We start from the raw sequence: 15101 nt of genomic DNA on the forward strand, positions 1-15101 counted from the left end.
GTTAATGGACTACTGCACATTCGGCTTAGAAATGTTGTGAAGTAAACAGCAGCTCATGAAATATTTACCGCTCTCCGATGTGTGAGGGTGGATGCCTGAATGTCTGCGGATGCAGTCAGCTGTAGCCAGCCTTTTGCTTCTCCTACTCCCACATACACACACACGCACACACACGCACACACACACACACGTTCTCTGTCTGTGTGGCACACACTTACATGTAAAACACCGGGGGCACCCCAGAAAGCTATGGGTGCCTCTGCATTTTGGTACAGAACCAGTATTGAAAGGCAGCGCTGGGAGGGGTAACGTTCTGTTGCGGAGTGAGTCACACAGTTTCTTGCATTCGTATTTACTAAAAAGTTGCACTCGGATAACATTTTTGGTCTCTGATGGAAGCGAAAATGTGGAGAAAAAAAACAACAACATTAATTTGTTAAGAATTATAGGCTTTGTTACATTTATAATAATGTTTATAAATATATCAGATTCATATTCTGCTAAAAAGCATAATGTAGGTGGAAATGTTTATTTTCATATTTGCAGTATCTGTATTTTTTTAGGTTATAAAATATTCACAATCAACTCAGAGGTTCATCTTGTCTCTTAGTAGGATCAACAAGAGACAATAAACTAAAAAGTTATTCACTCAACAGTGAATAAATAAGCAAAATGCACACGTATTCAAACAGCTAATAGAAGCAACTAAAAAAATGTCATGAAATTATGTGAGAGGATTAAGGTTTTTAATTCAGGAAATGTTTGATTCATATGATTTAAGTTCAGCCATGACCTCTCAGCTTTCAGCACCACACCTGCCACTGCAGAACAACAACTAAACACCACAGTTTAGTCCAAGTGGAGCCTTACCATTGGTGGAACCAGTAGACAAACATAACATAGCATACTTTGCTAAAATATATTAAATATACATTAATATATTAAATGAGGAAGGCAGGGCCTCAGTACTGTCCTGCATTAACATGGCGTCTCTTTTTCCCCTTCATCTTTTAAATAATATCCCTTTTTGACTTTAGTATTTTATATAACATAACTCAAACTGTCTCGGTTGAAAAGTTGTCACCGTTGTGTGTCTAAAACTACTAAAATTGGCCGTTAGAATAAATACTCCAAGAACAGAAGGTTGCTGAACTGAAGATTTATGCCAGGAGGAAGTGTGGAGATTTTGCTGGCAGTTATGAGACTATAAGTAATCACTGTTACAGAGATGTCTGTTTCTCAACAACAACAAAAAACGCCTGCTCAGCAAAGACCATTACAGGATATATTACAGATAAAAACTGCTGCCAGAGTTGGCATTTTTGTTGTTAATGTTTTGTCTCTGTAGTCCAAACAGAAATTCCCCCACATTGTACCTCATAAACTGATAAGGACCATCAAACGTCTCAAACCGGTGATGTGCTGCGCTGGAAAAATCTAAATTGTTTGGAATGCTTTGACGTTATCAGCAAAAACCCATCTGCTCCTCATTCGGGGCTCACATTGGGTTTTATATTTCATATAAATATTTAAGTATCGCTTATATGTGTAAGTTTGTGTGAAAAGGCTCTTTAATCTTCTCCAAGACCGTTCCGCCTTCATTTCCAGATCTCGCACCTGTTTTTCCAAGCACATCATACCTCTCCTCCACCATGTTATATGCCGTGACATGCATCACATCATGCTACGTAACCCCTTGGGGTTGCCAGTAGCAACGCACATACAGTTTATATATAATCCTCTGAACAAGCAGAAATAAGAAGTGAGTACATGCTGTGTATACGCGATTCAGAATGTTTTAAGAGGCGCTCGTATATCGTTTAAGACACTTCTTTATAAAACGTCCAATATGGGGGACAAACTCCACATTGTCCTCGGAGCTGAGTTGCTGTGTTGGTGTAAAAGAAGACGCCGTGAGCTGGGCTGCATGCATTATTCAGTAGTGAACCTCATCGCCGTTCTTATTGTCTGGAGACCGGGGGCTGCAGATAAATGACCCCTACTATGCCCTCAGTCACACACACACAAAAAAAATAAAAAAATCACCAACAGACCCAAAAGCAGGTCAGTCCCACTGACCCCCAGGCCTCTTCAAGTTGCTCCTGCTCAGCTACATTTTGTGACGGTGCCAAGAGTCCGCCCTACGGGGTCACTCACACCTCAGCAGCTCGGACCATAAAGGGAACATAATGTTATCGAAAAGTCAGGGTGAAGAGAGAGCTTTGGTAAGCTCGGGTGTAGCAGGTGCAGACAACGGTTGTGTTTATGAACGGCGCGGGCCCACTTATCATATCCATTTATAAAGCAGCAAGGCTGTATGTTTAAGGGGACGCATAGCTCATCCTGCCCATTACCGCTAAGAGCTGGCGTTCATGTCTCTGCTTTACTTTGAGGCGGCAGGATTTAGGGGAATAAAGGAGAAAACTTTTCGAAAATCCCTCGGTCAGCAAGTCTGTCGCACCGTCCAACTTGCATAATTGTCTCACAGTGGGGAAACTCTTATTTATTTAAACGGCATTATTATCATTTCCATTAATAATGTATACCCTTCTGTTCGTTTGACTGAAGGGCAGATGTGAGAGGGCTCTGAAATTGCTCAAATCTTCACTGGAATATTACTCTGGCAGATTTTCATCAGCGGAACAAATTGTGGCGGAGTATCATGGCAGAGCAACATTTTCTCTTTAATCGGGTTACTTTCTGCGGACAGAGGACTCAATAGAAGTCGCTTCATTCTTTTAATTATAAAAACCAGGCTATCTGAAACTTTATAATGCGTTTCCCCTCTCCTGTGCCACTACATCAAAGCCAAAGCCGAGCTGAAAGGCATGATGAAAAGGAACTATAGAAGCCTTTCTGCTCGTTTTCTGAAGCCACCGACTGGATTTGATAATTGTCCTAATGTTCAGTTGGTGCGAACGGCTTTCATTTTAGTCACTGAATCAACACGCAAACCTGCAGGTTTCACACAATCTGAGCAGAGTATGTTTATTTAACGGAGCCTTATTGAACGTGGTCATGGTCATATTCTGCCTGTTGTCTTTGTAAACTCCAGCAATCTACTCAATCTACTCGTACAGTTTTTGACCGGAATTGGCAATATGGACTGTCCAGATATGCTGTGTCAGGAATGTCTGTTGTGATTTTTCATTTTACTGTTGGGCAGGAATTAGAGCCGCGCGCTATTTTAGAAACAAGCGACACTCAATATCACTGATGGATGTTGCGATAACTATATGAATTGCGACAGCAAACAAATAATTAAAAAGTGTTTATGTCTTTCTCCTTTGGGTTCACGGCAAACAGAGGACTCGGATAATGAGCGGTTTATCCAGCTACTGGGGGAAAAATCATTACTTCTGTCACTGCTAAAAGGATTTTATAAGAAATTGCTTGAGGTCTGCTGTTTTGCAGCAGTAGTTCCTTCATGACCTGACCACCTTGCCTGCTCTAAACACTGGGATGTTTTATTCGGCCTTAAACAACAAGGATTACCAAATAAATTACCGTCCTAGCGGTAATATATTAATACTTTGCCACCTGGTACTCAGTTTAAATATTTTGAAGGATAAAATATCAAATCAATCAAGTTTATTGGTAGCTGGAGAAAGTTATGGCACATCCACATATCGATTTGTTCTAAGCATCTGTTTAATGCTTGGATGGGTTCAGAGTCGCCAGGTGACATTGTAATGTAGAGTCATTTACGTAGTTACAGTAGCTAATCTTTCCTGGCAGTAGATTTAGACTTCGTAACGAGCCCAACAATGGTTATGCTTGTGCGCAGGTTCCTGTAATGCCATGCTTATGTGTAGCCTTAATGGCTCTCCAAGCAAATGCTCGCTGAAAAAAACAAAACAGTAATTTGCTATTTGTTGCAGTCATACAGAAACTCAATATCTCCAAGAATTCAAGCTGTTTAAGGAATGAAAAAAATGTGTTGCTTGTGAATGTAAATTCACAGACTTTGGTGAAAGTCACAAGCTACGTATGTTTGACACTTTCCACAGGGTATTTATCAATGGAAGGGCTGAGAGAGGACTAAAAATAAAAATGCAAGGTTTCTGCCTCAAGGAGATAAATAGCTTGTTTTCCCAAAACTTAAATCGCCACAAAATATAACTTTTTTTTTTTTTTTTTTTACTGTTAATCTAATTTCTTCTTAATTTTTAATTTTTTTTACAATTGGTTACAACATTACACACAATGGAAATAAGAATATAAGCAGAGCTGCAATTAAGGAACATTCAAGAATTGCATCGCAGCAAGCAGGCTGTCAGATCACAAGATGTTGATCAAGTAACTTTATGAACTTTTTTATTTAAGCTCTCGTTTACTTATTTTTAAACTTTAAGCCGCAATGCCATAGCAACAGAAAACATGTCATCTCTTAGAAACCAAAGCTGAAGTAAAACCAGAAATACTTTAATAACTGAAGCAAAAGGACAAGATGAAAAACAGTTGTACAGGAAGATAGCAAAACTTTACAAAGTAGTGCTGTTTTTTTTTTTTTTTGGTGCTGACTGAATCTCCTTGCTTATGACTTTTATGACATTTAAGGTTGACAGCATTCAATGTCATCGTCACGTAGAGGCTCGTGGGATACAGCGGACCCCTTGCGTTCCCAGATCGTTCAGTTTCAAAGTTATTGGAACACCGACCTTGTCATTAACGGCTCCATTTCCCTGAACAATCAGAATCGAGGAGTTTGAATCTGGCAACACTATAAAACCACGGAAAGAAAAAGGAGCTGATATTAGAGGCCACTGAAGAAGTTATTTGTTACCTAGCAACAATAAGCTCTCCAGTCAAGTGGTTGAATAATTAGGTCCTGTTTGTCTCTAGTGCAAAAACAGTTGTGTATGAAAAAAAAGATCCTTTTTGTCTCCTATTGCAGTGACTACACTTTCAACTTGCCTTGAAAGTAAATACCTTTATGCACAATATATTCTGTGACATCGATCCCCTCTCCATTGAACCACTTCAAGTCCGATTTAAACATCGAGAGGCTTCAGATGTGTCCGTTTTAGTCTGCCGCGCTCAAACCCCATTTACGGTTCCTCAAACACCGAGACGAGGGTTCATTCAGCCTGGCTTTTAGTGAAGTCCCAATCATGCATTATCTAGCAGAGTGCTATCCTCACGCACCTCTTATTTTCCATAATAAAACACAGCTCAGCACTTTGTTGCGCTGCATGCATAAAAAGGAGCTTCTCGCATGCCAGCCCAGGTTAGGCAGAACCGGAACTGTTGCTAACTTCTTCACAGATTTCGGTATTCCTACGTCGTTCAATCAGAAGTCTGCACCTCTCTGCTTCACTGGGGAAGTTTGTGGCCCCCGTTGCCTGAACACGCCCTAAAACATTACAGCATGCCAACGTTTATGTCCTACATATCAACTTTACCGCTGCTGTAAACATGAGCCACCGCTGACTCGTTTCCTCGCTGCCGCAAGAACCCCAGCAGGAACATTTCTACTCGGTTTCTGCAGCTCAGATGGAAACACAAGAGAGGCTGCAGCATGCCAATCAAGCCCATCCCAACCAGTGCCACTCATGGTGCATCTAGGATGTTTGGCATCATTCCAGCTCGCTGTTATGATGGCACACATGTAGATGACTTGCACACGCATGCACATATCTGCCAGTCTTCATCCTGTCACAGGTCTGGTCTCGGTGACATGACAGGGCTTTGTTTGGGAGTTGACGGCGAAGGCTGCTTCATAAACTCAGCACGCATCCATCCCCATCTTCTCTGCTGCTTTGGGATGAAGGAATGAGGTGATCCAGGTTTTTTTTTTCTGGTTGTTGTTCCTCTTCTCTGGTAGTGCACTGAATCACCTTGAGACAGGTTCAATCTGTCACAGAGCATATTAGGAAAACTTTTCACTCCAGATATGAGGCAGTGACCAGAACTGGACATTTTTTATTGATAAGTCTCGAATTAACAATCATTGACAAACAAAAAAAAAAAAAAACAGTTCATTAAATGTACCAAAATTCTAAACTGTTTTCTTTCTTTTAATGCATTAACCAATTGGTGGTTTCTTAACAACAAGCTAAAACTTAGGGAAATGTGTAAAGATTCAATTCAATTCAATAAAAAAATTTGTATTTTATCCCGAGGACAAAATAAATCTCAAGAAGCTTCTCACTTCTGACATGCTTTTCCTTGCAGCAAAGACGACATTTCACAGTAACATGTCCTGCATGGCATCATGGAAAGCACTTCTAATCCACCTCATTTGCTTATGCTGCTCCTCTTTAAGTCTCTGCCTGGCCATATGTACAGAAAGACGCTTGCGTTGTGGTCATGATCCTCGCCCATCATGACGGATGAAAGAGATTTCTCTCTGTTCTTTGGTCCCGCTCCACATCCAAAAAGCCTGCAAGATTTTGGGTCACAGTTCAGGTATTATTTGAGTTTTCGTGAAGCTAATCAGCTGGTTCTAGTTTTGAAAACGACACCTTGTTTCCACGGTTACTCATTATAGCAACTGTCTGAAAGTATAAAAAAAAAAAGTAACAGCAAAAAAAAAACCTTCCCGCTGCACAGCCTAAAAAAACAAAGGGAATAATTGGAGAAACATTCACTGCCTCAACCAAAACAATTATGCACAAAAGTCTACAAAGAGAACAAATCAGAACTAATGTAACAAAGCTACTCCCACATGGCGCTGCTATTGGTGGTGCAATCCTGGAAAAATAGAGGCGTTGATCTTATATTTAATGCTTTAGGACTCATAACTCCCATATCCATCAAGGACCCTGCAATATATTCCCTTCTTTTATTTGTTGTTATGGTGTGAATTTGCAGATCGGAAAACCGGAGATCGTCCAGGAAAAGCGTCTCTAATTCTTTTTCTGAATAATTTAGCAAAGGTTGTGCTTTAACTGAGGGTTAAAGCCTCAACCCTTGAGGGAGAAGACGGGTGAATGTGTGGCGACTGGACTGAATAAAAAAAAACCCCCAAAAAAAACACTGAATCTTTTAGTGTCCTTGCTTGTGTACGTGTGCATGCTGAGTTCATTGTGGATGTGTACAAGCGTGTACATAATGCGCAAACAGGCTAGACGCAGAGAGTGGAACATCCGTGTCCTGTCTCTACAGAAGTGCAGCTCAGCTTAGGGACTGCACATCACTGTGTAAATGCAAATTGCAGTGTCATGCTGATCAATCCTGTGGGCTGCTGAGACAGGTTTCTGTCGGGACCAGTCAGCAGCATCCAGGGCGCTTGTCTGTCTCGGGCTTTCCACTTCGGTTGTATTGTTGCTTTTCGCCAATCCTAAAAAGTGCTTCTATTTGCCTCAGGGCATATTTGCAAATCAAAAAATAATTAAGGAGCTTGTTTGCATATCAGAGTTAACCACACGTGACCCCGGCTAACTCCTTTTTTTTTCTTTCTTTGTTTCTACAGAATGCAACTTGAATAAAGGAATCCGGTGGGACTGGACGGACACAGCGCAGCACTCTCGGATAAGCCGGTCAGCGCCGAGCCGGGGGAGAGGTGAAGCCACTAATCGGGCCGTCATGCTTTAGCACACAGGAAAGACTGGCTGATCACTGGAGAAGCACCGTTTGCCTTTACATAGATAATCCTGAGCCACAGAGGCACACATCTCCCACTTATCTGCCATTTGTCATCCTTGCAAAGATGCCAGTGCCAAGATTAACGCGGTGGCATCTCTGGTGACGGAGCACACAGCTTGCGTGCGCATCCAGGCAGGCCGGCCGGCTGGTGGATCGACGGGCGGACGGGCACACCACAGGACATTTTCGGTGGGCGTGGTGGAAGCATGAGGCCCTGGGCAGGCTCTTGGCGGTGGATTACCCTGGTGCTGCTGGCCTGGGGCACTCTCCTCTTCTACATCGGTGGCCACTTGGTGAGGGACAGCGAGCATCCGGAGCGGTCCAGCAGGGAACTCTCCAAGATTCTGGCCAAGCTCGAGCGGCTTAAGCAGCAGAATGAAGACCTGCGGCGCATGGCAGAATCTCTCAGGTAACAAAATGTTCAAATCGACAGATTTATCTGCGACACCAAACACAAAGAAAGTACTTTTTGGTTTCTAATTGTAGCTCTTGTTTGCTTTTAGATATATCCTTTATTAATCATGTCCTCTTTATACTATAATCTACAAATTAATTGAATTAAGATGTTGTCCTTGCAGTTACCCCACCTGCAGACAACACTGCTTGGTGGTGAGATGCTTTAAATAATCAATTAAAAGAAAAAAAGTAACAACTGAACTAGATACCATGTTGGTAGTCAAACTAGTTATATAAATGCTTTATGTACTAAATACAATTTTTTTTAGATATCTGTGTTTTATATTGGCTACTGCTATCAAATTAATTGGTTAGCTACATGTGTAGTATGCAGCGTTCATACTAACAAACCTAGCTAGACAACAGGTAGAGAAATCTGCTCTATGTGCATAATAACTGAACAGAAACATAAGTCTGTCTACTGTTCAAAGTTTATGCTAGTACCAAGAAGTAGACTTATAAATTGTTTAGATAAGACTATTTTCTCTGAAAGAATATGGTAGCAATGGATTAGTTAACAAAGTGTTATATCAGTGGACAACGAGACTTCTGCAACAAAGTATTTTTGGAGACATGAAACCAAGATGGAGACAATGTGCTATATTAGTTTGGCTTGGTTTGCATCTTCAGAACCCGGGTTCCTCTTTTTACCAAATTAGTCAAGAGTCAAATGCAAGTTCATCTGTCGTATTGATGGAGTTCTATTTAAATGTATAGATCGACAACAAACACGGCAACAAATCTACAACTGAGTGGCTGAAAAGGGGAAAAATGAAGATGTTCCACTCGTCCTGTCAGGCCTCAACCTGATTAAAAGGGCATGGTGGGGTCCAGAAGAGGGCTGTGCAGAAACAAATGGCAAAAAATGACCTGACGCACAGCTGTGGAGACTGAGGATTGAAACGTGTTAAATTTAAGAAACATTGGGTCTATTTAGTTTTCTACACTTAGCTTTTCCACATTGGCTCCTTTTTTCAGCCCTAATATGTAAAACATTAGAATAGAAACATCGTTGGAAAAACTATGGTAAAAATCTGTAAAAGCACGATATTTATAAATGTCTAGTTAGCTGAGGCTTTCACAGCATCTGTGCAAATCATCCAGTGGAGGACATTTGCAGGACGTTATCTTACCACTGGCTGCTCTGTAAATATTTGAAATGCTTTTCCAAAACCACATAATTCCCCCCAGGATTTTGTTTGTACAAAAGCTGACAAGGTGAAATTTAGAGTAAAATAAAAAAAAAGAAAACACTCAACAGTGGACACAATGCACCTGTTAAAGTCCTGCAACCACCGCATGCGGTCGCCTCACTTTCAGTCCAATCACAAAAACCCGGAGCCGTCGGTGGCTTGTGGTGGAGCTTCATCAGACGTCCACGATCGTAGCAGCTAATCAGCGGTGTGATAGATGCTGAGTGTGACAGATGGATAGCGTGTCACACGTCTCACCAGATTTTGTTATTTTAAAAGACAATAGCACATTGTGCAAGTCCATTAACCGCACAGCATCTTTCACACGTTCAAGCTATTTGTAACAGTGAGGCAGATGGTTCTGCTCTTATCACCGCATGCTGACAGCGTTTTTCAAAACACTCAAACCCCAGTTCTGGACGTGGATGTGTGCGAGCGTGCCTCCTTCTACGAAAGATGCGGTTGGTGCGTGTGTGCGTGTTCGTGTGTGTGTGTTTGTAGTTTTAAGGGGAAGCTTCAGATGTTGTCGTAGCTGTTCCTCTGTGATATTCTGATTCACTTTGATGCGAGGACCTCATCGGTGCACACAAACATAAAAAAAACAAAACACATGCATTACTTCAGACAGCTGGTCCTTGATTAAATCCCCTGCTTTTGTAATTATTCAGAATTGGCTCACAAACAAAGGTGGAATTCGCAGCATCAAAAAAATAAATAAAAAAAATAAAAAATGTGCAGCTTTCAGTCGATGTCCAGATGGGTCCCTGACACACTGCGTGCTCACAGCTTGTTATTGAGTGCGGGATGTTGATCTGGGACTGAGGACTCGGTAGTTGTTTACTGGGGCAGTACAGCGTTGCCTTGTCAAGTCCCACTAAGCTTCAGCTAAGTGTCACAGAACGGCAAGCCAAAAGGAAACTGCTGGTTTGCAGAGGGTTAAGCTTTATGAGCTATCTACAGCAAAAGGGCTTCTTCTGGCCTCTGTTCCTTTCTATATTTTTAAGCTTGGGGTTATGCTGTTCATAACCCTTGAACTTTTTCACATTGTTTAACTCCAGAGCCACAGACCTCAACGTGTGTAATTTCGATTTTATGTCGTACAGCAACAGAAAGCAGTGAATGTTTTGTGAAAGAGGAAAATAGTGCGGCCGTTTTAAAATAAAAACTCTGAAAATTGTTGCGCGTATTTGTTTTCAGCCTGCCCGAGTCGATGTGCTTGTTAGAACTATTTTGGTGCAAATACAGCTGCGAGTATTTGGTGTATGGCCTGGCCAGCTTTGAAAATCTAGAAACTGAAATGTTTTACCCATTTCTCCTCATGCAACAGCTCAAGCTCTGTCAGATTGGAAAGCGTGCATCTGTGAGCATAAATTGAAAGTCCTGCCGTTCTCAACTGGATTTAGATAAAATCATCCTCAAACACGGCGACTGAGCCACTGTAGCATATGAAAATGCTTTAATAAATCCCAATTGTAAAGTCATCTACCCAGATGATGTTTGCTCTGCTGGCGGAGGACTGGGAGGGCCTTAGCAGGAGTGGAATTGATGCGGATGGGACTTTTAATACCACCCACGGGCAAAATGTGTTGTTTTGGCCAAACCTTTCAAGAGTCAAAGAGCTATCCCGCAAGTTCCCATCTCGGCTGATGTGCAAAAAGCCTCAGTGCTGGCAGGCTGACAGGAGGGAGAGAGGAGAGTGCACGGGAAGGGGCGGGGTCAGGGGTGGACTAGCTGGGTCAGGCTTGGAGCCCGTTCTGGTTCCAGCTCCAGGTCCGGCTGTTTGAAGCCTCTAATTGTTTATCTTCCAGGATTGCGTTCAGCTTCGTCCGTCTTCCCGTCAGCTCTGAACAACATCTCTGTTTCTGCTGCAGAAAAGTGTCTCTGCAGTGTGACACTCCAACCAGCATTTATTAAATAGCACTTTGTGCATCTAGACAGTGGAGTTCAATGTTGTGGTCTGCATATACCGTCTTTAATAAAGGATAGATTTTTGGATGGAACATCTAATATCTACCCTGTCAACAGATTCATCTACATCCGTCTGGATGTTAACACGGGGTAATTAGTGCTTTCCTTGCATTGCCTGTCAGTTTGTCAGGACAGACATTGTTTTCTTTGTTTGTAGCTGATCTCTACTGATGTTTTTAAATGTGGACATTTTTCAGTCTTATGCAGAATTTTTTTTTTGTTTTTTCATGTAGCAACAGTTTGCGACAAATATCGCTTTAGGGCACATTACGGAAAGATGTTTAATTCAATCATTTTTATGACTAAGTCACTGCCTAATTGTTTGATCCTAACTATCAAACAATGCAGTAAAGTTTAGTTTATCATTCAAACTGATTTATCTAAGAATATCCAGCAGATTTTATTGAATCCCGACAAGCATGTGGTGACAGTGGACTGTTTAAAAAAAAAAATCATGACTTTTTTTTTTCCCCATATTTGCACTGCTATTTTCCCACTAAAACACAAATAGGAGTTTGAATACTTTTGCAAAAATATTGCACGAGAGCCCCATTAGTGTCTGTTATTCTTGTATTATTGGCTTAAAAAATAAATGAGTTGCTGGTGAGCTGTCCGTCATCCCCTGCCGCTGGCTCCTCTTCGCATCTTCTCCTTATTTTCCGCCTTTTCAAACCTCCTTCACCTCCGTCCTCCGCCAACAAACTGCTGACAGTGGAATGTCACAGAACGGCCGACTGTGTAACAACTCCCCAGTTCAATGATCACCTAATTCAGCAGCTCCCTCGTTCCGCTAATTTGGAACGAGAACACGGATCTCTGTGCCTCGTACAGGGAGCAGAGTCGATTCGGGGCGAGCATCCTGCCGACGTCTGATGGAAAAAGACAAATTCATCCAAAGTGCCTAACCGTCACATCAAGTGTGCTCATTTTTTACAAGTGGCCTCAGAGAAATTTAAGCCCATAAAAGTGACATTATTACATATCATGTTGAGTTCTTGCACTGTGAAAAACTCATTGCATTCAAACTGATTTATAGATCGGAGTACAATTCAACTTGTTTAGTGTCATTACTGCACAGCAGCAAGAGATAGATGAGTTGGGCATTATCAGGCTGCATGGAGCAGTCATTATATATCTGACAGAATTCTGATGTTTTATTAGTTTTATTTTCTTTTTACCACCAAGTTGGTTTTTCAGTTAGATAATTTGATAAATCGCTGGCAGGACAAGAATTTTGTGGCCCCCTCCCACCGACAGATGTCTTCTGTTTTTCCTTTTTTTTTTTTTTTTTTTCACGCTTTCAGTTCAATAAACACATTTTATTGAACTGAAAAATGCAGCTTTCAAATAATGATTTTATTGTATTTTTTTTTTTTTTAAGTGAAGAAAAGCGATGTCATTTATCAAAAAGCAATTACCCCTTAAACGAGAAAACTGTTCCACCCTTGGTGACAACAGCTGCCATTAAAGCGTTGGCAGGGAGTCTTCTACATCACTGTGGAGGTAATTTGGCCAACTCATTTTTGCAGAATTCTGACAGCGTTCTGGCAGCTTGGATGGTTTTCGAACATGAGCGGCTTTCTTAAGGACTAACGACAGCATTTAAATCAAATCTACATCCAGACTTTGACTAGGCTACCCCAAAACCTTCTCTCTTTTTTTTTTATCCATTCAGGGAAACACCTGCTGGTGTGCTTCACGTCATTATTCTTTCACATCACCAAAGTGTGCTTGAGTTTAAGGTTAAAAACTGACGGCTCTTAACCCTCACTCAGTTAGGGTAAACGGTTCAGGTCCTGAAGTGGCAAATCAGTCTCAGATCATCATAAATATTATTTTTTTGAAATGCACATAAAAAAAAAGTTTAAAAAAACTTTCCCTGGTAACTCTTCCTCCTTTTTTTTTATACCAGAACATGGTGAGTAGCTTTTGGAGATCTTTTAGCTTACTTCATGCTGTCAGATACGTTTTCTTAAAGGGATATTTTAGAGATTTGGCAGAAGAGTGAGGCTACGGATATTGAACTCAACTCACCAAAATGTGACGTCTATAACTGAGGCGTGTGATTTAGCAATGAGGGTTAATAGTTTCTTAGAAAAGTCCAATTTTGGTTTCAATAGCTTAATGATGTGATAACAATTTGAAACATTTTTGGTTTGGATTTTTATTTGATCATCTGAAACATGTAAGTGTGACGGATAAGCAGAAACAGATTAAATCTGTTTTGCTTCATCCTGTCTTTAGTCCTCGTGCGCAATTCTTAGGACAGTCATGTCTGGTTAATCAGCGTCCGTCAACGCTCGGATTCAAATTAAATTCACCTGGCCGACCTACAGATGCAGTCCAATGAATCAGGCCACTCTTGAGTGATGCGAGTGACAGGCGGCGTGCCAACCCACCAATCACCCGGCAGCATTAATGAGAGGTGAGCATGAGGTCGAGTTGCTCGGCCTGTCTGGCTCCGCCCTCTCTGCAGCTGTCAGTCACCCCGGGCACAGAGCCACTGCTCCCGCAGAGACGATGACACGCGCCAGCCTGATGGTGCGACACCAGAGGGAGCAAGGGGGTAAGAGTGACAGCTGGGGTGAGTGATGAGGACCTGATCGATGTCCCCCTTTCCCACCCTCCTCTGGCATGCCAACAGAGGGGATGCAAGGATGCAACGGAGGAGGGTGCCGGGGACGGTTTGGAGGAAAGGGCGGAATCGAGAGAATGATGGATGGCGTTAGGACCTCGCTAAGTAAAGAGCAGCAAGGAGAAAATGAAAAATGACATCTGAGGGGATGAGAGGAGTTGCAGAGACCACAGTCATTGCCCTAATCGGTTTTATTTGTTATTTCAGCTTACCTCGGGGCCAGCAGAATGTTTGCTGTTGTGCAATTATGTCAGAAACAAGCCGGTAAAGGAGATTTATGCGTGGCGTAGCACTGTTACAGTCGACGCAGACCTCTAAACCCCGTGTAATGTGTTCTGCGAGTTAAAATGGATGCAAGGAATTATTTGCGCACACACAGGCCCATGTGACTCAGATTTATGTACGCTGAAAGAGAGAAAAGAGCATCTCTAACAAATTGTTTATACATGCTTCGGTGGAATTGTCTTTTAATGGTATAGGTTATTGACCATTAGACCTCAATTACTCTCCTTATGTGTCCCCGTGTTTTTCTCAGTTTCATTTTGTCTGCAGCTGCCCGCGAAACCTGCCGCTCATTTGGGTCTCCGTCTTTCAAGTCAAATAAGAATGTAAATTTTAACCATGAAAAACTCATTTGCATAGCTTACCGTGTTGAGGTCATCGTCTTCTCAAGTAAAGGTTTGAGCGAGGGTTGACCTTGTTGCAGAAGCTGGCGCCACCTCAGGACCTGAACTCCGGTCGGTCCGCAGAGCGCGCTCAGGCACACATAAGCCTCATTGTTAGTTAGGACTGTCTGTGGTCGGGACGTCTCTGTCGAGCAGAGCTCAGAGCGGAGCTGGCGAGCTAAAGATGTTGCGGACATGTGAGGCAGGAATGCGGTATACAGAATCGGTTTACTTGGAATGTTGACGTTTGAATCCGTAGACATGAAAGCAAGTAACAACTGAAATCGATTTGACATATGATCGCGTAGTGAAGTAAAACAAAGCCACTGTCTGAACGATTCTTTAAGGCTTCAAAACCAGTTTACGTTTTCATAGGGAAACAAGATGTTTCCCCCCCATTTGACTTATTGGAAACAAGTGGTGTGAATTGAGGTACAAGCAAATGCACTCAGTTATCAAGAAATGATGAAACACAGTTTTCTAAGGCCCCCTTTAAACTGAACTAAGCCCTCTCTCTTTCAAAGTATTACAGAGAAGTTTTGGGGTGCATCAAAAAAACAGGACACTCCCGTTTTGCTTAATAAAAGCTTCTTT

General features: G+C 41.9%; 1 protein-coding gene and 1 long non-coding RNA gene across 2 annotated transcripts in view; one reads left to right on the forward strand and one right to left on the reverse strand.

Moving 5' to 3' along the window:
* Positions 1 to 15101, forward strand: part of fut8b (fucosyltransferase 8b (alpha (1,6) fucosyltransferase)) — a 107849-nt gene that overhangs the window by 49938 nt on the left and 42810 nt on the right. The window contains exon 2 of the mRNA XM_008397469.3: positions 7418 to 7999. Within this exon, the coding sequence (XP_008395691.1) occupies positions 7797 to 7999 (203 nt within the window). The 5' untranslated portion in view covers positions 7418 to 7796. The remainder of the gene's footprint in view (positions 1 to 7417; positions 8000 to 15101) is intronic.
* LOC145549827 (uncharacterized) lies at positions 11760 to 14759 on the reverse strand. Its single transcript, XR_014085682.1, has 2 exons — positions 14490 to 14759; positions 11760 to 12076 (listed from the first exon to the last, which is right to left on the reverse strand). It is a non-coding gene; the product is annotated as an uncharacterized LOC145549827 (long non-coding RNA).

Source organism: Poecilia reticulata, chromosome 21 (genome assembly GCF_904066995.2).
Source record: "Poecilia reticulata chromosome 21, P_reticulata-male-v2, whole genome shotgun sequence".
Classification (NCBI taxonomy): Eukaryota; Metazoa; Chordata; class Actinopteri; order Cyprinodontiformes; family Poeciliidae; genus Poecilia; species Poecilia reticulata.